At 46.3% G+C, this 21,566-nt stretch overlaps 8 protein-coding genes across 8 annotated transcripts in view; 3 read left to right on the forward strand and 5 right to left on the reverse strand.

The window, feature by feature from the left end:
* The window catches only part of BDW43DRAFT_302639 (WD40 repeat domain-containing protein), a gene marked incomplete at both ends in the record, with an annotated part of 4,083 nt that extends 3,618 nt beyond the window's left edge, over positions 1 to 465 (forward strand). The window contains one exon of the mRNA XM_032045274.1: positions 11 to 465. Within this exon, the coding sequence (XP_031897046.1) occupies positions 11 to 465 (455 nt within the window). The remainder of the gene's footprint in view (positions 1 to 10) is intronic.
* Positions 466 to 1,408: 943 nt separating this feature from the next.
* BDW43DRAFT_170201 (uncharacterized protein) lies at positions 1,409 to 3,104 on the forward strand. Its single transcript, XM_032038729.1, has 5 exons — positions 1,409 to 2,060; positions 2,129 to 2,388; positions 2,446 to 2,638; positions 2,723 to 2,830; positions 2,899 to 3,104. The coding sequence occupies exons 1-4, from the start codon at positions 1,782 to 1,784 to the stop codon at positions 2,729 to 2,731; spliced, it is 741 nt and encodes a 246-aa protein (XP_031897047.1). The 5' UTR covers positions 1,409 to 1,781; the 3' UTR covers positions 2,732 to 2,830; positions 2,899 to 3,104.
* Positions 3,105 to 4,387: 1,283 nt separating this feature from the next.
* BDW43DRAFT_314265 (uncharacterized protein) lies at positions 4,388 to 4,976 on the reverse strand (the record flags this gene model as incomplete). Its single annotated transcript, XM_032047764.1, has 2 exons — positions 4,388 to 4,714; positions 4,800 to 4,976. 2 exons carry the CDS (start codon positions 4,974 to 4,976, stop codon positions 4,388 to 4,390), a joined length of 504 nt encoding a protein of 167 aa, XP_031897048.1.
* Positions 4,977 to 5,052: 76 nt separating this feature from the next.
* Positions 5,053 to 6,439, reverse strand: BDW43DRAFT_314266 (uncharacterized protein; the record flags this gene model as incomplete). The annotated part of the gene is made up of 2 exons (XM_032047765.1): positions 5,053 to 6,071; positions 6,316 to 6,439. 2 exons carry the CDS (start codon positions 6,437 to 6,439, stop codon positions 5,053 to 5,055), a joined length of 1,143 nt encoding a protein of 380 aa, XP_031897049.1.
* A 3,858-nt stretch (positions 6,440 to 10,297) lies between these two features.
* BDW43DRAFT_314267 (uncharacterized protein) lies at positions 10,298 to 10,609 on the reverse strand (the record flags this gene model as incomplete). The annotated part of the gene is made up of 1 exon (XM_032047766.1): positions 10,298 to 10,609. The coding sequence occupies one exon, from the start codon at positions 10,607 to 10,609 to the stop codon at positions 10,298 to 10,300; it is 312 nt and encodes a 103-aa protein (XP_031897050.1).
* Positions 10,610 to 13,839: 3,230 nt separating this feature from the next.
* Positions 13,840 to 15,374, forward strand: BDW43DRAFT_314268 (putative MFS monocarboxylate transporter; the record flags this gene model as incomplete). The annotated part of the gene is made up of 4 exons (XM_032047767.1): positions 13,840 to 14,032; positions 14,089 to 14,186; positions 14,247 to 14,507; positions 14,586 to 15,374. 4 exons carry the CDS (start codon positions 13,840 to 13,842, stop codon positions 15,372 to 15,374), a joined length of 1,341 nt encoding a protein of 446 aa, XP_031897051.1.
* A 456-nt stretch (positions 15,375 to 15,830) lies between these two features.
* On the reverse strand, positions 15,831 to 17,632 carry BDW43DRAFT_302641 (putative amino acid permease (Can1); the record flags this gene model as incomplete). The annotated part of the gene is made up of 3 exons (XM_032045275.1): positions 15,831 to 17,170; positions 17,226 to 17,351; positions 17,407 to 17,632. The coding sequence occupies 3 exons, from the start codon at positions 17,630 to 17,632 to the stop codon at positions 15,831 to 15,833; spliced, it is 1,692 nt and encodes a 563-aa protein (XP_031897052.1).
* Positions 17,633 to 18,983: 1,351 nt separating this feature from the next.
* BDW43DRAFT_321646 (uncharacterized protein) lies at positions 18,984 to 20,467 on the reverse strand (the record flags this gene model as incomplete). Its single annotated transcript, XM_032049373.1, has 7 exons — positions 18,984 to 19,337; positions 19,400 to 19,529; positions 19,695 to 19,749; positions 19,807 to 19,943; positions 19,999 to 20,170; positions 20,229 to 20,256; positions 20,309 to 20,467. The coding sequence occupies 7 exons, from the start codon at positions 20,465 to 20,467 to the stop codon at positions 18,984 to 18,986; spliced, it is 1,035 nt and encodes a 344-aa protein (XP_031897053.1).
* Positions 20,468 to 21,566: the final 1,099 nt, after the last annotated feature.

The following is a 21,566-nucleotide window of genomic DNA, read 5'->3' on the forward strand; positions in this document are numbered from 1 at the left end:
GATAACACAGTACGGCTCTGGGACCCAGCAATGGGCGATCTGCAACAGACCCTTAAGGGCCATACAGACCAGGTTCGGGCAATGGCCTTCTCGTCCGATGGCCGGCTACTGGTATCCAGCTCCGAGGATAACACAGTACGGCTCTGGGACCCAGCAACGGGCGCTCTGCAAGAAACCTTGAGTACTAAGGGACTTGTCACGAAACTTGAATTTTCTCAAGATAGCTCATATCTCAGTACTAACCTAGGATCGTTCAAGATTCAATCCAGGTGTCATAACCCTATGCTCAATGTACACATGACGGACTCAGTGATATCTCTACAGAGTGAATGGATAGCTTTGAATGGGAAACAAGTCTTATGGCTCCCTCCTGAGGCTAGGAAATCTTGTTCAGCGACCAAATTAAATACACTTGTTTTAGGACACGCGTCAGGTCGGATTTCCTTCATAGGATTCCGGAAATAATAGATGTCAATCGATTTTCGTTTCTTAATACCTATATTTTTTAATATCTTTACAGAAGAAGGGTTTGGGAGGGACAAAACTAATCTAGATGTATTGTATTTCTTTCAAGAACATGTTACTCGGCCCCTCCAGAATCCAACACGGTGGCGAATCCATAGGGTCTTGTCGCCACGGTTCTACTTGCTGAGTCAGACGCATCCTCAAAACCCACAATATCCTAGTTAGGTTTTCCATCTATTTGATCATCACCAGCCATATCATACTCCTATGATCTGGACAATTTTCAGCAGAGAATTGTAACTTCAGGACTTCGTTGGTGAGCTTCTGCCCAGCCTTTATGTCCGCATGGTCCACTAATCTGCACTCAGTCTTCTGACTAGCGCCTTGGCAGTGGGGTCCATAATAAAGGAAAGAGAGTGAGGCGGTGAAGCTAGTTTTGCACCACCCTGTACATCAAATGGGTCTTTATGCATTATCACACACGCTATGGATGGTTGCATAAAAAAATGCGCATATTCCACACTCTCGCCAGAGCCTAACAGCGGATCATCTCCAACCTTAATGTTCATGTTGACCAACAAACAATACTAGAATGGCAAAGTTTTCAGGGATCCCTGGTAGAACAAAAATAGTCGAGTCAAAGGCTCGCTGCACTCGGCAATACATAGTACATCTATCCTCATTACTCTTCAACATCAATATTCTCATGTGAGAAATGACCTAGTGCACTTCCTCTCGCGCCCCGATGACATCCAGGCTCCGCTCAAGATGATCTTTGAATCCTTTCCCTATGTGGTTCTGCCAATTATGTCTCATAAATACTTCGAGTTCTGTATCGATCTCTTCAACTGGGTTTGGCTCAGGGTAGTATTGTTGTAAGTACAACATTTAGCACCAATATTCAAGCAAAAGCTCTGCTCACATTATTATGGACACTACTGCTTGAGTATGCCCGAGATCTAAGGAGACCACAAATAATTTAGTTTATGTCCGTTATCCGTGAGTTCGAAAGATGCAAGCCTTGATTTAGCTGCTAATATTTTTTCTGACCGTGTCTTTTTAAAGGGTTTTATATGCGCGAAGTATCCCTCGATCGGATTGCACGGTGGGACGTGGATGGCGAGTTACGCACTGAAGTTCATGGTTGTACTTGGTTTCGCTAACCCGGGCTGTCATTGGACAGAGTTTGGGTCTCTCCCATTTGACCTGGAACCCCTCCACGACCCCGCTGCTGAATCGAACAGTTAGCTTTCCCTGACCAAGCTCTGCTTCAATTAACTTGTCGGAAGTCTCTGTTCCATATATGCATATATGAGATGGATGCTCTGGTAACGTTCGGCGCTGTCTTCACCAGTACAGGCAACTTCAGTCTGTCCAGTCTACTCACGATTATCTACAGCCTGTTCTTGAAGCCTTATTTGGCGCCGCTGACAGTGAACATCACCCTCATCAGTCAATCCACTGATTTCGCCCCGACTGCTGCAGAAATTGATGCTTTTCTAAGAGAACAGTTCGGAGAGGAATCTAACAAGTGGAGGTGTACTCTTACGGTGAAGCTTAACCGCTATAACGGCCCCGCCAGGAATGCTTTCCACGTTAGTCAAGTTCAATATAGGATTGATTGTACTCGGGTGGAAGTTGACGCTTACGGACGAGTCTCTAGGCAACCCTCCAGCACACTAGTACTCCCCATGAGAGCCCACTACGGGAGCTTGCTGTCCGATCACTTTGCGGGAAACTAGTCGGTATACACAGCGCCGATGAGTGTACCTTTCGAGTCCTTCCAGTGCATGCCCGAGAACAGATGGATGAAGTGGATAAAGCTTTTGGCAGTAGCCTCCTTTTAATGCAACTCAAGGAATTCTATAACGGACAGCATGGGACCAGAAATGATGACTGGATTGCGCCAGAGAACGACTGGATGTGAGCATATGACGCTATAATTGTTGTGGCATTAAGTTGTTGCTGACCTTAGGGTAGGCGATATATTTTCGAGGCCTTGGAAGTGTTTACGGACGGATATAACATATTTTCGGAATTTTTGACAAACGAGGAGATCCTCGAAATTCTTGATATTTGCGGTGTCATTAATGATCCTCGGATGCGGTTACTGGGAGAAGTTCTTCTCAGAATACTCAAGGCTTGCAGGGATAGATCTGAAAAGGATTTGAAGGTAAGAGAGCCCGAACTCTTATTGAAAAGGTGATGTACTGATAGCATTCATCGCTAACACCGAGCTATATCAAGTCCTGCAAAGACACCCTGAAAAAGTTCGATATGCGGGAGAAGGTTGAGCTGATCCAACGGTCATTCCACCCTGTTGTAGAATTCGGGAAAGATTTCAGTGTTATTCTCCAAAACATGGGTAAGTCCCTATACCAGCGAGGAATAAATACACACGATCTAATCGGACTTTATGTCGCTGATACACAGATGACCGCGGCTCTCCTGACAACGAAATGGAAGAGCTATCGAAGTCTCTTCTTCGGGTTAAGGCATGCCTTGTACCTTTCCGCGGAGTTCTAGGTGTCGTCATGACCGAATTAGCTGAACAGAAAAGTCGTTATATGACATGGGGATTTATCTCATGGGCAGCCTATCTGCCGTCCTTTGTTCTTGCCTGGCCTCTTGCGATAGTTGCCGGTGCGGCGTTTGTCTATTGTGGGGAAAAGATGCATGAGAAAAACACAGAGTTGGGGAAACTGTCACAATGTGAGGCTACCTACTCTATCATCACTTAAATGTATGTCAATTACTAACGCACAGACACTAGTGGACAAAGCAAGCAAAAATATTGATGCAATGGCAACTTGCACTAGACTTTACCTTATACTAGTGATATTGAAAGCCACCAGTTTTTTCGATCCGGAGTCTCCTGAAGGGCGCGAGTATTATTCGCTCATGGCAGAGATCTTCAAGATAGATCTTGGTGACAAGGGTTTCCAAATTAACCACTATATCATGCATGAAGGACTGCTGATATGCAGGCACTTAAAGTTTCTTCATGGAGGGCTTGATGCTATGTCTAAACATTACGGGGTGGTGTCATCAAATTCAAATATGGACTGGTAACATGGTGTACATCTGTTTTCGTCTACTCAATTATATATGGTATACGAGACGGATATTCGTCATCCGTTGCTCTACCATTCGATTCGACATGGGCAAGGAAGCGTTGTTGACCAGACTGAGATTGATCTAGTGGCGGAGAACGTCCACCATGGGGAGAAAAGCTATATTCAGAGGCCGTACATTCGCGGCTAAAGCCACCGGGGATGGGGCAATACGATGGAGAAGTTTCCCAAGTGCCAGCTTGGCAGGCAATATAATTGTTGAGAGGCGTGAGTGGGATCTCCTCCAGGTATAGAATGCCACCAAGGAGCCTAGCATCGTTCGTTAGCTTTCCGATGGGAATTCATCTTATTCTTGGGGCGACTGATGCGGACAAGCGAAGAATAATAATAAGCAGAGTCATCTGTGTTGCACCACTTAGCTCCCGCATAGTCTGTAGTAAGCACCTTAATTTTCCAGGATGGCAGGATACGGACAGGAAAGTGACTGTTGTCAGTTTGCCAGATCTGCCAGCCACCCTAAGCTGGCGGTTTCGCTAGTTTGCATGGAACCTTCCAGGCTCAATGCTTGAAGATTCTAGGCACTTACTCAAATTGAAACTGGCCCAGATCTATATTGGATTATATAATACCTGGCTCTGCAACCCTAAATACAAATATAGTTGTGCCTTACCACTCTTATTAATGTTTCTGATTGGGTATCCAGCATCCAGTCTAGCATGTTAAACTGGTGAAGAAATGCATTTAAAATAAGCTTTGTTTTATTCATAATCTTTTATTCACAATTCCCATTCACAATGTTAGTTCGCAGTAATTCTTAAATCAGGTCTGAAACATTGCCTGGGTTTTTCCTAGTGCTCGCTGTGTGCTATATTGGAAGTGATAGGGGCACCTTGGTAAAGACGGTAGACCTGGCGGTCGCATTGTCCTAGTATTTGTGGGATGTACTTGACTAAAGACTTGAAGATTAGCCTTGTATCGTGCTCACGGTCATCGTTCCATGATGGTGGAACAATATCCAGTTTCTGTGGAAGATCTGCATTCCCACAAGCTTTCACCAACTTCTCCGCAATATGACGCTCGTAGTTCTGGCGAGCTAGTGTTTCTCTTTCCTCCTCTCGAAGCGTCAAAACTTCCACTGGCGACTTTTGTACCATGTAACAATTAATCGAACGTAACTTTTGCAGAATGTCAGCCGCAGCAGAATCTGTATTATATGAAAGGCTGTTCCATTTTTCATTTTCCACAGAGTCTCAGTCAAACATTGAGTAATACGTGGTTTTGATCTCTGGCTGAGATGTCATTCTTCAAGCTGATAGACAACCTATCTTCACTTTGTAACAGCGTCATGAATTTGTCCGTATCAACGTGTAGGCTAAGTTGAGCTTCCGAAGGAAGAGCTGCACGTTCGAACTCTTTGCATCGTGATACTCGACTCATGGCAAGTATAGCTTCCAATGACCTAGCCCCGTGGAGAAACTTAGGCATTTCTAGAAGCCCTCTCAGGACCGTTTCGTCAAACAGTGAGATGATTGTTGGACATGACCATGCGCCTCTCCAGCAATGCACGCAGTAGAATAGCACGTCTGATTGAGTACATTTTATCATCATCACCATTTTTGTCAGACCCGTGGAAATCGGCGTATCCTCGCAACCGACTAACGAAATCTGGTCCTTTCGCCTGCTTAAAATGGGTCTGATGCTCACCCTCTGGACCTATGAAATCAGCAAATTTTGAGGAAGTACCTCCAATGAAGACAAATATATAGCGGCCAAGCGGATGATGCATCTGGCCGTGGTCCAGGAATCTGCCATCTTGCATTGGTGCGAGGAAGTATCGCAGCCAGCCGAGGCTCGTGGACTCAAACTCAGCATCAAATTCGTCAAATAGTGCCATAGGCAGCGAGCCAGAGAGGGTCTCATCTCTAATCAACTGAAACGAAGAGAGCAAGTCGGAGTAATGGTTGAATTGAGACAGGTTGAATGGGAGTTCCTCAATCTTGGCCGTATGTGACGCACCCTCAATCACCTGTGTCACAGCAAATGACTTTCCGGATCCAGGCGGACCAAATATACCTATAGAGAGGGGCTCTATTTGTTGGCCTCTTATATATTCCTCAACAAGGTTCGTGATTGCTCGGAACCCTTCCATCTCGCGCCTATCGGCAGTTAATAGCTTGCCAAATCTCGCTGTTTGGACCTGACTTAGCACATCATCCGGTCCATTTTGAACGATAAAGCGAGCTATCTCCATTGTGTCACCCATTACATTGAGGAATATAGACCACCTGTCTGTTGTAGAATTCTCTAGTGGAATGAGGACAGACGCTATTTTATAGTGCTCCCCTTGGTCGTTCATAATCTGAGAGAGTGGATAATGCGGGGTTTCGTTTGGTTCCGCGCAAAATCCCTCGGACACAAGCTCGCGAGCACTATTCAGTCCTTTCTTAATAGCTTTCGGGAGATTGGAGCCCGAGCATCGCTCTCCCAACAAGCTATCTTTGGCAAAAGACGAGACAAGGCCCGCTGTGAATGCTGCTGTTACATCAACCATCCCTCTCGAGTGACGCCAAAGAAAGTCGCCCTCGGCGTTCTTCGGGTCGAAAAAAAAGCGTAGGATTCAGGGTGCCATCTGTATAGTGGATTGCTCCATCACAGCCAAATAGAATAATCAAATGAGGACAAGAAGTGAGGGATTTTAGCCACTCTGTAGATGCGGCATGCTTTACGAAGCTTTCAGCTGTGCTCTCTCATGATAGATGCCGGCTTATTTCCAAACCTTCGGCCCGAAGATCATTTGCGTCGACAATGACAGTAAGCCGACTTTGGCCCTTGCCATTGCCGCTGAAGTCGCGACGCCGAATATAGTTCCAAATCGGACTCGTGGCAAGAGGTCGGGTCATCTTGTATATGACACTCTCGCCTTTGGCTTGACTAAGCCAACCACCACACTTTTTGACATTGCTATCACTTGGGCTTGGCCCTTCAATTACCAGCATCTGTGCTGGTTCGTCGGGTACTGTTTTGTCTAGTATTGGGCAACACCAAGTGGGTTTCGGTTCGGAATCACGACACTGCTCCACTTTGTAGTGTATACAGGATTTGGTATTATGTGAAAATGGGACCAAGTCAAGGATAGTATTTGTTGGACAGGAACAAAAGCCACAAAAGTCAATGTCATCAGTTATTATAGAAGGTGTTGATTGTTTTCGTGACCCGCCCTCGCTTGATCCTTCAGATTGAGCAGGCGTCTGAGGCTGCCGCTCAGATACAGGCCCATATATTTCATGTTCGTGTCCATCCTTGGCATACCGAAGGAGTCAGGCGAGTAACGTCGCTCCTCCTTGACAAAACCCAAAATTTAAGGCTGCATTAGGGCCCTGTGACTGTGGGTACACACGTCCGTTGACGTTAACGTTTCCAGATACGAGGATTTTCTTTGCCATACTTATTATTCTTGGCAGAAGATATAATACTAATGCCCAAGTCGACTAAATGCGGGCTTTGGATGCTGGCCGACCTTGATATAGGAAACGCAAATGAACAACACTATGACAAATACTCTGCGTATATTACGTAGCATTCCACTACTTCCAAAGAACATTGGGAAGGCCACCAATGAATTGCCTCAATTTCTTGCTTAGGCTGGCCTAGATTGCGAGTGTGGGGTATAAGTGGCACAAGTTTAGAGCTTAGATGACATTTCCTTACTAGCTGTGTTTGTTCTCCTGATAGTGTGATGTCAGCCAATCCTTTAAGGGCTTGTGTTGAAGACTTGATTAGATGTGAGTTTCGATGAACTACTTCAAGTAAGCTATGCACTTGCAGGAATTCAGCCAACTCCAGAGAGAATTAAAGCTTTAATTTAAGAAATGAGTTATAAATGTTGCAGGCATATAGAGCGGGTTTCTTAGGTTTAAGTTGGAATAATGTGCAGTTGTAGCTCCCAAGCATCCTACATGTTCTTGTCATAAGATTGTCACTGAACCAAAATGCTGCTGTAGAGAAACAAAGCATAAAACATAATTAGGAATCAGAATCTTAAAGTTAATCTTGAACTTTGCCTTTCACGATCCAGGTTTAGCGTACATTACTTTTGCATGATCAGATTTCCATGAGTTTGCACTCTTTCACCTGATTCTCAGCGCCACCCGAGAGACTACCATTTCTGGTTAGGGCAGAACAATCTTAGCCAAATATATGGGAAAAGATAAAGATCTGGCCTAAAGTGGATTAGTCTAAACGGTGTGGCTCCAGGAGAGAGTTGAAGAGTGTGTAGGTCATGAAAAGTTGAATGTAAGCACCGTATCATAGAAAAATTGCTGGTATTGTCACATGTATATAGCTATGAATGTTTATATTAGTATTGTTATTAGAGAAACTTTCTCACATCACCAGCATAGTATCACAACAATAGTTCAGCACATCACTATATTACTAGTCTGTTAACAGCATCGGAGACGTTGTATGAACAAGACAGAGAGGGGTGTATGTGATTGTGTTTCACCAGACCATTACCAGATAAGATAGGGTACAGTAGTAATAGGTAGATCATCAGCTGAGGAGTTGGGCCATGGCCACCTTACACGCGTGCACATATCACTGCCATACCACTCACAGGCAAATAAGACAACCTTGAATGTTGAAAGGAAAATCATGCTGTATATTATGGGTCACATCTAGATTATTCTAGTCATAAATGCTGTACATACATGAAGGAATAGCTGGAAAGGAACAAGAGCAAAACACAGGAACAAGGGGGAGGCTGGTTTTATATGGTATCGTCCATCCCTGCATACTACGCAGGCGTTGGGCAAGTACTATTCTGTAGGTTCACGCGCGAACCCCATCACACTGTTCCTCAAATAGCTTGTATATGGCGGACAAATCAGTAAATAACATGATGTCAGCAAGGATAGCAATAGCTTTATTCTAGATTCGAGGAAAAGCCTAGCGTGCCTCGCTACGAAATAAGTCTATTATCCTGTTCGGATTTAAGAAAATAGACTAGCCTTGCAGAGTTATGATTCATCCCTATTATAGTACAGTAAGTTCTTAGCCTCCATGTTTTGAATAGTTGATAGGATAGTGGCATGATAATGGAGTGAATAATAATCTTGGCTAGACCCTAGACTGGATGTTGGATACCCAATCAGAAATATTAATAAGAGTGGTAAGGCACAACTATATTTGTATTTAGGGTTGCAGAGCCAGGTATTATATGATCCAATATAGATCTGGGCCAGTTTCAATTTGAGTAAGTGCCTAGAATCTTCAAGCATTGCTGTGCTAGTTCCAGCTACCTGTGGATCATCTGTATGTGGTGCTACACACATCTGAAGTGCAGTATCTATTGTATTGTTATAGCCATTGTAATAAATTACATGGATTATAGCTGTTCCGTAGCTTATCTAAATACAACAGCTGAGACTTAGGGCTCCGGAGAGAAGGGGGCAGTAAAATATTTGCACCAGTTTTGCAATCGGCTGTACTGCCTGGCAGGACAGTAGCATCTTAGGTGCGGTACTGGACTATGCGGAAGCATCGCAGAGATTTCGAAGCCGCGCGCCACGAGGGCCGCAGAACAGAGCACCAGGCACTGGCCAACACAGGCCTTGACGAGGCTCCAAATTCGTCAGAAAAGTAATAGTTCATTGTAAATAGCCATGCAGATAGAGTAGATAGTAGCTCTTCCCGCATATCGCCTTGAGGCGAGGGGTCGGCGTATGAATTATCATCATCATCATCATCGGCTGTACTGCATGAGATACTGTACATAAACAGCATCCTTGTCTACAGTATACTGTATAACTACAGTCCTTCATTGTTTGTCGAGACTGGTGTTGAGGGGCTTTTACCGTAACGTACCGAATTAGTCTTAAGTTGTTTATTATCTGTCATACGGCCAACATTTCCTACCGACATAAGGAATGTGGCTAACTCTACGCCTAAACTTCATGCGTCTTATGATATTAAGTAGTGGTGGGCTTAAACCACCAAGATGGCTGGCTGGCTGCAGCAAGCCTGCAATCACCAGGATCCAATTTAACATGTGGGCTATTCGGGCTCATGGAAATACCTTCTGGACAACCACGGAGCATCACGCCGATCCCGAAAAATATGTATCTAAAATGCACCCACGCCCAATGAACACTGTTGCGAGGTAGGTTGTCCAAATTGAGTACTGACGTCCGCGCCTCGATATAGCAACATCTGCAGCAACTTTTCGTGTCTCCCATCAAATGCCGCTTCGAGGGCATTGCTGCAATATCAATTTTCGGTGTTGATATCGGCACCGTGTTCCAATATCATTCGTACTATGTCAACTATGTCATGGCCCTCGATAGATGCCGCCTGGAGGGCATTGCCGTAATGCCCACCTTGCGCGTTCACTGTTTCCAACAAGTTTGTATCACTAATTTCGGCCAAAAATATATCACTAACAACAGACTGGTCCTCATAAACTCGCGTAGTATAGAGGTGATCCAGAATTATCATCCCCTGGCGAATTATCCCACGGTTCCCCAGGTGGATCCATATCATATAACATGATCCAATTCATAAAGCGATTTTTGTTTTGTAGGAGAAGCAGTTGTAACAGCTCTCCAACCTTCAACTTGCCCTCTTGAGCACTGTGTAATGATGATACCAGTATTCAGCGGTGAAGCGAGCTAATGGAAACTCCTTCACCCTTGGCTGCATCCGGCACAGCACTCCAAAGCATTGGATTTAGGAGATACATAACAGATATTCGTGCTATGTTATGCATCTGCAGGGCCACTATGAATAGCGAAATACTTTGCTTTCTGCAGTTGGGTGCGTTCAGTTTGAAGATATTTCTGGACAGAGAAAAGAGCGATGCGAGCAATCGAGGTGTTTTGTTCAGTTTTATCCCCCTTCTCTTCAATCTCCACAAGTCCAAGGCAGATATCAATAATATTAACTTGTTCCGACAATTGGCCACCATCAAGGTGCGGTGATGCACCAAGATCGACTGCATGGGCTTCAATAAGCTCATTGACAGTGAGCGGCCGAGTGAGAGAGTCAAAACACAGTTCGAATTCGGTGAGCATCATCAATATACATTCCGTCGGTACTGCATAATATTTTCTCGTACGTCTCATCAAAATTACGAGGCAAAGAACGTAGGCAAGAGTCAACTTGATTGCGGTTTCGTGCCCGTCTTAGTGCCTTCAGCTGACATTCAATGTATCTGAACCTATTTGGAATCTCAATAAAATTCCTTTCAAAAGTCATAAAGCCATCGTTGTTATAGAATACCTACACTCCCTGCGCACGCTGTGTCAATTCTTCTGGATGTTACTATGGAGACCTTCCCCCACCCCTGAGTTCGTGACCGAACTTGAGCTGATCAGAGATAGAATTAGCAATGTCTCTGTCTATCTCCATATTCTTCATCGACAGATCCTGGCTATAAGAAGGGCTAATGGATCCACCGATATCAACATCATTGCGACTGGTCCCCAAAAGATGGCGATTAGTTAGGTAAGCACCACTTCCGTATCTTCATCCCCCTCAAAAATGTCTTCCCTTTCACGCTTTTCAAGTCGGTGGCCGGGTCTTGCGTGGAACATGTGACATTCTATATCGAGCTCCTTGATGACTTCCTGGCAATTTTGTGCGGCCTTGTACACTTCTCGGAGCAGCTCTTCTGCGCCAGCACGATATTGAAGATTCTGGAGTGCAGTTTCCGGGGATCGAATGATGCCCTGAAGAGATTGAAGGTTTTCTAATTTTTGCCAAAGTCTGTGTCCCTGTGCTTATACACGGAGTAAAAATTAATCAAAGATTGTGTGACTTAGACACCAAATGACAGCAACCCCGCAACGCCAGATGCAATCGAAAGTGGACCGGCCATTGCGAAAATTGGTAATCACTTAACACGAAATACGGGGATTCAATGGCCCTGTCTGGTTGGGGTGGATGGAGAGGCGGCAGATTGTACTGTCCACTTCCGAGTAAAGCTTTCCAGATTATCACTTGTGTGCGGGCGAGTGACGGGAGCGGAGTGACCTCTCACCAGAAGCTGGAGGTCCAGATCTGTTGCTTGGTCTATTGGTAACTAGTCCTTGGTGTTTTGGGCCTAGCTTTACGAAGCAGGTCATGTGGTATCGCAACCCAATCAACCCATAAGTTGGAGGGGGGGAAAGGAAACACAGGCATGGAAATAAACGCTGCTCTCTGTATTACCTCTATATTTCTCCAGACGATCCGGATGCGAAGGATCACTCCTAAGCCAAACACCATAAACTACCGCCATGAAGCGCGATATCCCTGATCTGGCTTACTATTGAATGAAATCTAATTTTAATAGTTTTAGGTATAGTCATGGCAGCGCATACATCACGTGCGGGAACCGTTTCCCATGCCTACTCGCTCCTTGTTCCCCCCTTGATAGCCATTGTGGTTACTTCAACCAGATAGATAGGATGCTCCGGAAAGCATGGTCTTTCCTCGATAGTTCCTCCGTGGCCTTTCAGGTTATATCAAACGTCCATATTGAGAATAATCGACAGGGTTTATCGTATGAAGCCCTCATTTGTAGTAAACAACTTATCCTCGCAGGCGATATTGGCCGTTTAGCACCCTAGAGATATATCCTACTCTTTCTGAAACTGATGCTATTGAAAATAAAATACACAAAAACCGCCAAGAAAAGGCAAAGCTTTCTATAAATGTGTGGACGGAGGAGTTGGGTGCCATCATAGGATCTGCGTCCGGAAAAACTAAGCTAGTTAACACGAACAGCCAATTTGAATGAGACACAGCATAAGCTTTTCGATAATCTCCGGGGGGAAGCTTGTTGTCGAAGAAGAGTGCAACCAGATTTTCGCTCAGTCATTCACGATAAGGTCGCAGACTTAATACAGAGTTAAGACTAAGCTTCCCACAAGGCTGATAGTCTTTTGGGTGACCTATGTAAAAGCGATTACCTAGCCCACATTGGCCATCATTAGAAACATCGGATAAGGATCTTTTTGTCCCTTGGTTTTCATCTATGACAAGCACGGATCAAAAGTACCAGCAGAGCATGAAATTCCCTCTTAACACCTGTCTAGTAATGAAGAACGCATCTATAGGGCTATATACCTTTGTCTGATTAGTTTTTGGTAACTTTGTCTTTGTACTTTATTATACTTGCACTCTACATGGTGTTTTGAGGAACTTTGAAAGTGCTTATACTAATTGAATATCCGAGTGCATTGTTCAACCTCCCTTCGTCCTGGCCAGCATGAATGCTAGGGTTACATACAAGAGGAAGAAAAGAAATGATCTGGCGTATAACGAGAAGCAGTATGATAAACCAACAGTACAAGTGTTGAAAAGAGATCGGTGTAGCTATTCTATGACTAAAGCTTTTTCCTAGAGGTCAATATGTTTTAGTTTACGCGTACTCGCATTCTAGTAGTAGAGAGATTTCATGTTTCGCTCTAATGCGAAACAGGAGTGATGTATTAGGCGGCACTCTGGAAGATGATCGACAGTAACCGCTAAGTGAAGATCAAAGTACCCTTGCCAGCATACCGAGGTGCTTTAACATGCATGACGTCGGACAAGCTTTTACTATACTTTCCCAAGGTGATACTGGTTTTGAACTGCAAATCATTATTTGAGTATGTAACGGACAGAGACAATTTGCAGGTTAACATGTCGAAGCCACGCGTTCTACAGTCCCAGAACGAGCCTTTGACGTAACTCAGGAGCCCTACCTGTACCCATATATTCGGACCTGCAGGAGTGCCCCACCTAAAATTAGCAAGAATGAATTCCGAGGCAAGGCATACTGAAGATCAACAAGGGCAAGCTCAACGCGTGACACCTCTCACTCACCACTTACGTCGCTTGCGGTCAGAGGCACACTAGGCGTTGAGGGCTCAACTAGAGGAAGGTGTTAGCTCCCACCTAGTCCATATAGGATAAGATCCTCTGCAACATTTTCTTCTACGTATAACATCATTTGCTGGATAACCAGTACTTCTGTAATAGGTAAGATGCATTCCTCGGACATTGGGATCGAGATGATCGGCAGAACCACTACCAGTTCTGTAGATAAAAGTCCGTCCTGCATACCAATGCATCTATAGCATTACCTATCACCAAGGGATAAACCTGTTTATCTTTATTGTACAACTCAGCACTTTCTCGGAAGGAAATTCGCATTGGAGCCAGATGTATCATGGAGACCAGACTTATTTGTGCAACTATATCCCGTGTTGTTCCTTTTTCATTATCCCATCTGAGGTGCCTCATAATTCTCCTTCCTCATTGATAGTCTTGCAAAATGGAGGACAAGGATGGTGAAAAGACTCCGCAAATTCTCTGCAAAGAACCGAGTATTCCCTCCCCGACGGAATCCTCACAGGCCTTCGATCTGGAGCGCGAATACAACGACCCCAAGTTACCTCCAGTAGATGGAGGGCTTCATGCATGGCTTTTCCTGGCAGCATGTTTCATGGTGGAAGGGACTGTATGGGGTGAGTTGATCAACATCTGGCTTGGCCTGGCAGCATCTGACGAGTACCTGGGTCAGGATTCGCGGCTTGTTTCGGTGTATTTCAGAACTACTATCGAAATGACCCGGCATTCCAAGGATCCCATGCTATCGCCGCAATAGGGACCTGTGCAATGGTTAGTAGGAAAGATGTTTCCTATGGGTGTATGTCAATTTGCTAACGACGACGGATGTAGGGCATGGCGTATCTGCTGTCACCCATCGTGATGGCCATCTTGATAGCCCTCCCAAGACTGCAACGATGGGCGTCCACAATAGCCTTCGTGGTAATATCACTTTCCCTCGCACTGAGCTCCTTCTCGAAAAACGTCACGCACCTGATTTTATCCCAAGGGATTGCATACGGCACAGCAGGCTGCTTCGCCTACGCGCCATCAATCCTGTTCATGCCAGACTGGTTCGTGAAGAAGAAAAGTCTCGCCTTCGGCATAGTCTGGGTAAACCACAGCCCCCAGCCCATTTCACTTATCTCCCCATCAAACCAAACAGAAACACTAACGAACGCCCCAACACAGAGCGGCTCAGGCCTAACCGGGATAATCTTCCCCTTGATCCTCCAATCCCTCCTCGACAACTACGGCTGGCAAACCACCCTCCGGATCTGCTCCGTAGCTATATTCACCCTCGCCGCCCCCTTCATGCTCTTCCACAAACCCCGAATCCCCCGCCGAACTATCAACTTTGCCCAACTTGACCTCAGCTTCCACCGCAACCGCACCTACCTAATCTACCAAGCCGGCAACATAATTCAATCCGTCGGCTTCTTCCTCCCCCAAATCTTCCTACCCTCATACGCTGAACTCCTTGGCGCAAAAGGCCTCCAAGCCTCCTCCACCATAACCGTCTTCAACATCTCCAACATGTTCGGCTGCATCTTCATCGGCTACCTAGCCGACAGGTGCCACGTCACAAAATGCATCCTAATCTCCACAATCGGCGCAGTACTCTCTACATTCCTGCTGTGGGGGCTAAGCGTCCACCTCGCCCCACTGTATCTCTTCAGTGTCCTGTACGGCTGCACAGGGGGTAGTTTCTCCTCGTCTTGGTCCGCTACTTCGAACGAGGTGCGGAAGAGCCACCCGTCTGCGGACGTGAGCATGGTGTTCGCGTTTATGGAGACTGGGCGCGGAATCGGGAATGTAGTTAGTGGGCCGTTGAGCGAGTCGTTGTTAAAATTGGGGTTGTGGGAGGGGACGGCGTTCGGGGCGTATGGGACTAGTTATGGGGTTTTGGTGGTGCTTACTGGGGTTACGACGTTGATGGGTGGGGTTTCGGTTGTGGCAAGGACTTTTAGGTGGATTTAAATTCCCCATCATTACTTGTTTATTTGTTTATCGAGGTGTTTCGATGGGATGTGGATTGGTGTAGGTAGGGGTTGTATAGGGATGTTCGGGTAGTCTTTGGGGTAAAAGGTGAGGCGCAAGTTATAGTTGGCATATCGGATATTTCAACTTATGAACTTATGCAGTATGTTCTTGTATGATTATTTCAATAACTATCTCCGGTCTATCATATACATTGGGAAAAGAAAAAGAAAGGAACACTATACACATGATCACATGATCATATAATCATCAGAGCCAGATATATGCACCCAAACACCCGAAACTCCACTGTTGCAAATATGTAAACGGGAAAAGAAATGCAAACATCCACATCCCTCCACGCCGCTTTCTCCTATGCACGCACAGCTGCCATGCCGATCCCTCCGGGGGTTGGGTGGTGATTCACACCGCAAACCTGCGGGTATTATGCTAAATTTATATACTCTCACGAAGCCTCTCCTGCCAGGTCTTCGGGCGGGCCGTCTCCCATGAGTAATTTTGGAGTCGTCCGCTCTGGAGATCAGCTTCGAGGGGGTGTACGAAGCCGGTGCGGAACCAAAGCTTGTGTCCGGCGTACAGGACCACGAAGATGATGACGCAGATGTAAGCAACGAAGAAATCGGAGACGTTGAAGGTGGGGATCCACGCGGTGAATCCTTGGGTCAGGATGATTAGGATGCTGAAGAAGAGTCCGTACCAGGTCAGATAGGGCTGCCAGGCGGCCTTGTAGGGCAGGGTATCGCGGGAGATGTCGCGGGCCTTCAGGGCGCGCATGAACGCCAAGTGGCTCAGACTGATGGCTGTCCAGCAGATGAATCCGGCCACGCTGGAGATGTTAACTAGCCAGTTGAAGACCTTTCCACCGGACTCGGAGACGTTCATAAAACCGAGGAGGCCGAAGGCGGCTGTGAAGGCGACGCTGACGTATGGTACACCGCGGTGAGTGACCCAACCGAAGCAGGCGGGGGCGAACTTTTCCTGGGCCAGACCGAGGAGGACACGGCTGCCACTGTAGACGTTGGAGTTTGCGGCCGAGAGGACGACGGTCAGGAGCACAGCGTTGATTAGACTGGGGAGGGTGCTTACGCCGGCGAGCTTAGCGGCGATGACCATGGGGGAAGCGGAGGCGTCGTTGGAATCGGTGATGAGGTTAGGGTTGTCGTAGGGGACGAGCAAGCCCATGAAGAAGATGGTAAGGACGAAGAACACCAGAATACGGATGAAGGTCTTGCGGATAGCGGAGGGAACGGTCTTCTCCGGGTTCTCCGTCTCACCAGCTGCAACACCGACCAACTCAGTACCTTGATAGGAGAATCCAGCCTGTACTAGCACAGCCCAGAAGCCGATGAACTTGGCAATCGGCTTCGAAGAGTCGACTAGGTAAGGGGCAAATGCTCCGGGTTCTTTCCATGTGTGGAATCCAAGGTAACCCTGCTTTCCAACACCAGCGTCGATGCAGATAGCGAAAATCATAAATCCGATGACGGTAACCACTTTAATCATCGAGAACCAGAACTCGAGTTCTCCATAGAATCCGACTGGCAGGAAATTGAGCAGAGTTATCACCACCCAAAAGATGGCAATAAAGATCGCTATAGACAATTGATGGTCCCAATATTGAATGATCAGGCCGGTAGCAGTCAATTCCACAGCGTACGTCGATGCCCAGTTAAACCAGTAGATCCAACCCATCGCGCAACCCAGACTAGGGTCCACGAGTCGTGCCGTGTAGGAAGTGAAAGAACCGGAGATTGGAAGGTATGTTGCGACCTCACCTGCACTACATTAGTACCCCGCATGCATCTGATGCCACAGATCATGGAAATTTACCTAGCGACGACATGACCGAGAACACGATAGTACCAACGAAGATATAAGCGATGAGAGCACCTGCTGGGCCCGAGTGTGCGATAGCAGTTCCGCTACTGATGAACAGACCCGTTCCAATTGTACCACCTATGACACGGTTAGGTCCGATTCCGACCACCTTGTACATTTCATGCCGACTGACCGATAGCAATCATCTGCAAATGTCTGCTCTTCAGCTTCCGCTGCAATTCTAGCGGGGGGGTATCTCCTCCAATTCCATCCTTCTCTGGATCTTCATTGCCCGTGCCACTCTTCTTGCCGAACTTCTTCAAAGGGTTTGTGTCCGTCTTGGGAGTAATCTTGTCATGGTTGTCCCCGGCTGCGGTTTCCGTCACCTGTGGCGCAGAGGTGACCTCGTCGATGGCCATCCCGGCCGTCTATTATGCTGTATGTCGGATAAAAGAGAGTGACCTGTAACCGGAAGGAAGGTGAGGGGATCGGGACGCGATTACGTGCATGCAACGAGTGTCGATAATCTGACTCAAAGAGAGAAAAAGCTTTTTCCGAACAGATACTACGTTGGAGATGTTGCGCGGTTGGGATTTTTCTTTTCTTTTCTCTTTTTCTTTTTTTCCGCCGCAACTGGAAAAATTTCATTGAGTCAAATTGGAATAAGACTCCGCAGGAGATCCACTCGCAGACTTTTCACTGGCCGGGAGGCGCCGAGCCATTATGTAAAATCGAACGGCCAGCCGATGAGAGCGGAAGGTGGTCTTTCGTAGTGGTGCCATTGCAACAGGACCGGTTTGCCTAGCGGATAGAATGCCGATATCGTCGCCTTCAGGGCGTGGTATAATATCATTCCTCAGCATCTTCTCAATCCGAGAGCCTTGAATTCTTTGTGATGTGAGGGAGCCCATGTGCTGTGGGGTCTGAACAGCACCCCTTGATGCCAAGACCTTGGACCCCTCGAGTTCGAAAAAAGTTAAGTGAGCTGTGATCTGTAAAACACTATCTGAAGGGCTCTTAACGAGGCAAACTCCAACATGCTACCAAAGTGGCGACTGTAGAAGAGCTTTGGTGGATGTTGCCCACTTTGGTTTACTTAGGGCAAACTGGTTGCCCCTCAAAGCAATGATGGCAAAAAATTCGAGGGCAAAAGCCTGTTTAGGCTTAGTGTCGGTTGCTGTCCGGGATTAGGCCTCATACGGGATGGACCGAGATCCGATATCTCTTGTCGGTCACATGGTGATAACGTGGCCTGAGAGAAGAAGAGAAGATTAATAATTTTAATATAATTTAATACCAATCAAGCAATCATGATAGTTAAGTAGTGATAATGTAGCCAAGCCTGAGGCTAATCGTAAATCCGTCCAAATACGAGTCATGTCAAAGAAGGAGTTCCGGGCTAATATGTAAGGGCCGACATCTCTTTGTTCCTACGAGTCGTTTATGAACTATCATATTGGCTGCTGTACTAGGATATATGATAAATGGTAGACTTGGCGAATTTAACTTGTTCTTTAGAATGATTGGAATTCATATAGCCAATATATTTCCCGGTATATAGATCTAATCTCCACAATCTCCAATAGAGTCATAACAGTACCATGGGTATATAGGACTCTAAGCGCCTAGATTAGTTAATAGCGCCGACAGACCCCTATACCTGTTCATATATCACATCTATAGTACATATCCCAATTCCAAATAGACACAAGATCAAAGAAACCACCCAGCCGCCCATTTAGACAAACAAATTTCCAACCCCAATCGCATTCACCCATGTCGTGACCCATCCCTTCGAATCTCATACATCGTCGTAATCTGAATGCCCCCTTTCGGTTGCCTCCCAACCTCCTCATCCGACAGACTCGCAGACATCCCAGCATGTACATCATTGACGAATGTATTATGTCCGGCGTCGCAGAGAATGAACTCGTCGCTTGATCGCTCCCTTAGCTTCGTACCCCCAGTAGACCCCAACTGACTGGGTTTGGACTTCCCAAAGACCGACAAACTGTAGCTCTGCTTTGCGTTTCGAGAGGAGGGATCCTTCGAGGACCCGAGCCAGACCGAGCTGCTGAAGAGGGGTTTGATGCAGGGGGCGTTGACGGCGATGATGGCGACAAACTGTAGATTTTGGTTAGTGTACAAATGTTCCCTAGATTTTATCAGAAGAAGAGTAGAGATACCGTTTCACGGATAGCCCAGATGGTACTGGTGTTAATACTATCGATGCTCTGCAAAGAGATAATACAGCGGAGAAGCGTCGCGATCATGACGAAGACACCGCTGCAGAGGAGGACCCCGATGATCAACTTTCTGGTTGTCGGTTAGTTCAAAGTTGCGATTTATGTCTGTTGGAGACTACATACCGCCGCAATGCGAGTCGTACTTTTGCTAGCAATGGGACGGGAATGCACACCAGGATCGCGTCGGTTCTATCAAAATTAGCGCTCGTTTGCGTCGTAAAGCTGGGGTACGAACGAGACGTTTGCCACCGCGATCACGATATAATTCACATAGCCGGCAGAGCAGTTAACTGCAAATTTGTAGTTAGAAACGGTGTGAGATGATGAGAATCATGAGGGATCCTTACGACCGGGATCAGGATAAACCTGCCAGTTCTTCTCCAGTGGGCGACAGTGCAAAAATATAGTGAAAATGACTGCTGTGTATGTGCATGCGCAAAGCACGGCGTTGAATTTGACGAGCTTTTGTTGGACGAGGCCCAGTCTAGGAGGCGAGGTCAGTTACATAATTTTGATCTAGGGACTTCGTGCGTGTTTACGTTAAGCGATTGTAGAAGTACAACATGCACGCTTTCAGCGACCAAATCAGGGTCACATAGCAGGTCCATCCCGCAAGAAGGCATTTCGAGCCACGGGCGAGTAGTTCAATTTGCTCCGGGGTGAGTGAGGCCCTCTGAGTATCACTGAGACCGATGTTGGTGCCATATTGGCCTGTGAGAAACTGTTAGTCGATGATGACTGATACTGGAAAACAAATACAAGAGCTCACCGATCAATTCCAACATGGTTAACTCTGCCTGGCGTATGTTGGCGTCATGCTATGATACCTCGACATTAGGAAAAACTCACTGTCCAAAAGGCAAGAACTACAAAAGCGAAATAGTCATCTCCTTGCCAGTTTTTGATTCCCACCACTCTGAAGCGCGCGAAAATGCGAAGGAGGATGATGACGGTGCCTATCAAGTATTCTGTCCATGCTTCTGTCTGGAAGGGCGTTGCCTGACCCATCGTGGAAAACGGAAGGTATGCTGCAATGAAGTAGAGCCGCCGATGGTACTGTTCAAGTTAAAATACCTTCTGACTTAAGGCTTAGAAGTAGCATTGTCTAAAGTAAGCCAATGAATAAAATGATGGGGAGATTGGTGGGAGAGCACTGCTCCTAATCTGGGTCATTGGTAGATGCTCCGGAGAGCTAGTTACTTCCGTCCTGTAGATATATCTGAAAAGGAGACAGAGTTTTATTTTCTTATTCCTAAAACTAAGAGTTTAGCTAGGGCAGCAAACCATCTCTTGGAAAGACTGAGAATTACAAGTTGGAGAGTCCAAAGGACAAAATACGACTTAAGAAAGGAACTGATCCGTCGGACCATGTTTCCTGTATTGTGGATCTGCACCGTTTTGGACAAGATTTTCCTACAGGCTGGTATAGATCCCGACAGTCAGGATACTCTTACTGATAGGGGTATTCTACGGGTTACACGGTGGATATTAAGTGAACTCTTCTACCGTGACTATTTCGCTGTGCAACAGGATCTTCGTGGGATTTGGGAATAGCGACGACAATGTTCTCGGATGGTGATCTCGTCTCACCTGCACTCAGGATTGGAGTCTGTTTGGGTGACATTTGATAATCGGTGGCGACGAGCACCCCTGACAAGGAAAATTTAATAGTCCAGGGCTAAGAGGAGCTTTAACGAGCTGCAAAACAGAAGGATGTGACTATTTCCCTTAGACTGATGTCGCCTAACAGCTTTCATTTTCGCATCTGGTTGAGTAAGTTGGTGGGGAAACTTTATGATTTTTCTCTTGGTGCTTTCTCCAATACCGAGGAGTAATAACACTACATACGGAGCTATACTCCCCACAACAAGGAGTCTGTTGGCTGAAGAGGAGGCCATCTAGTAATAAGATGGTTCATTAGGTTACGATTAAGAACATGTGACAGGTGATACCTGACCCTTAATAAGTGTGCGGAGTATACGACTAGGCCTACCTATCTGGGCCGATCCGTTCGCAGGCCCTGATCCGAGTTTAGCTTCGAGATTGTAATTTTACCAGCCGTGTGTGTTCCACCACTGAGAAAGTCGCCGCACACTGGAAAGAGTGG

The sequence above is a fragment of the Aspergillus alliaceus genome, assembly GCF_009176365.1.
Source record: "Aspergillus alliaceus strain CBS 536.65 unplaced genomic scaffold BDW43scaffold_45, whole genome shotgun sequence".
Lineage (NCBI taxonomy): Eukaryota > Fungi > Ascomycota > Eurotiomycetes > Eurotiales > Aspergillaceae > Aspergillus > Aspergillus alliaceus.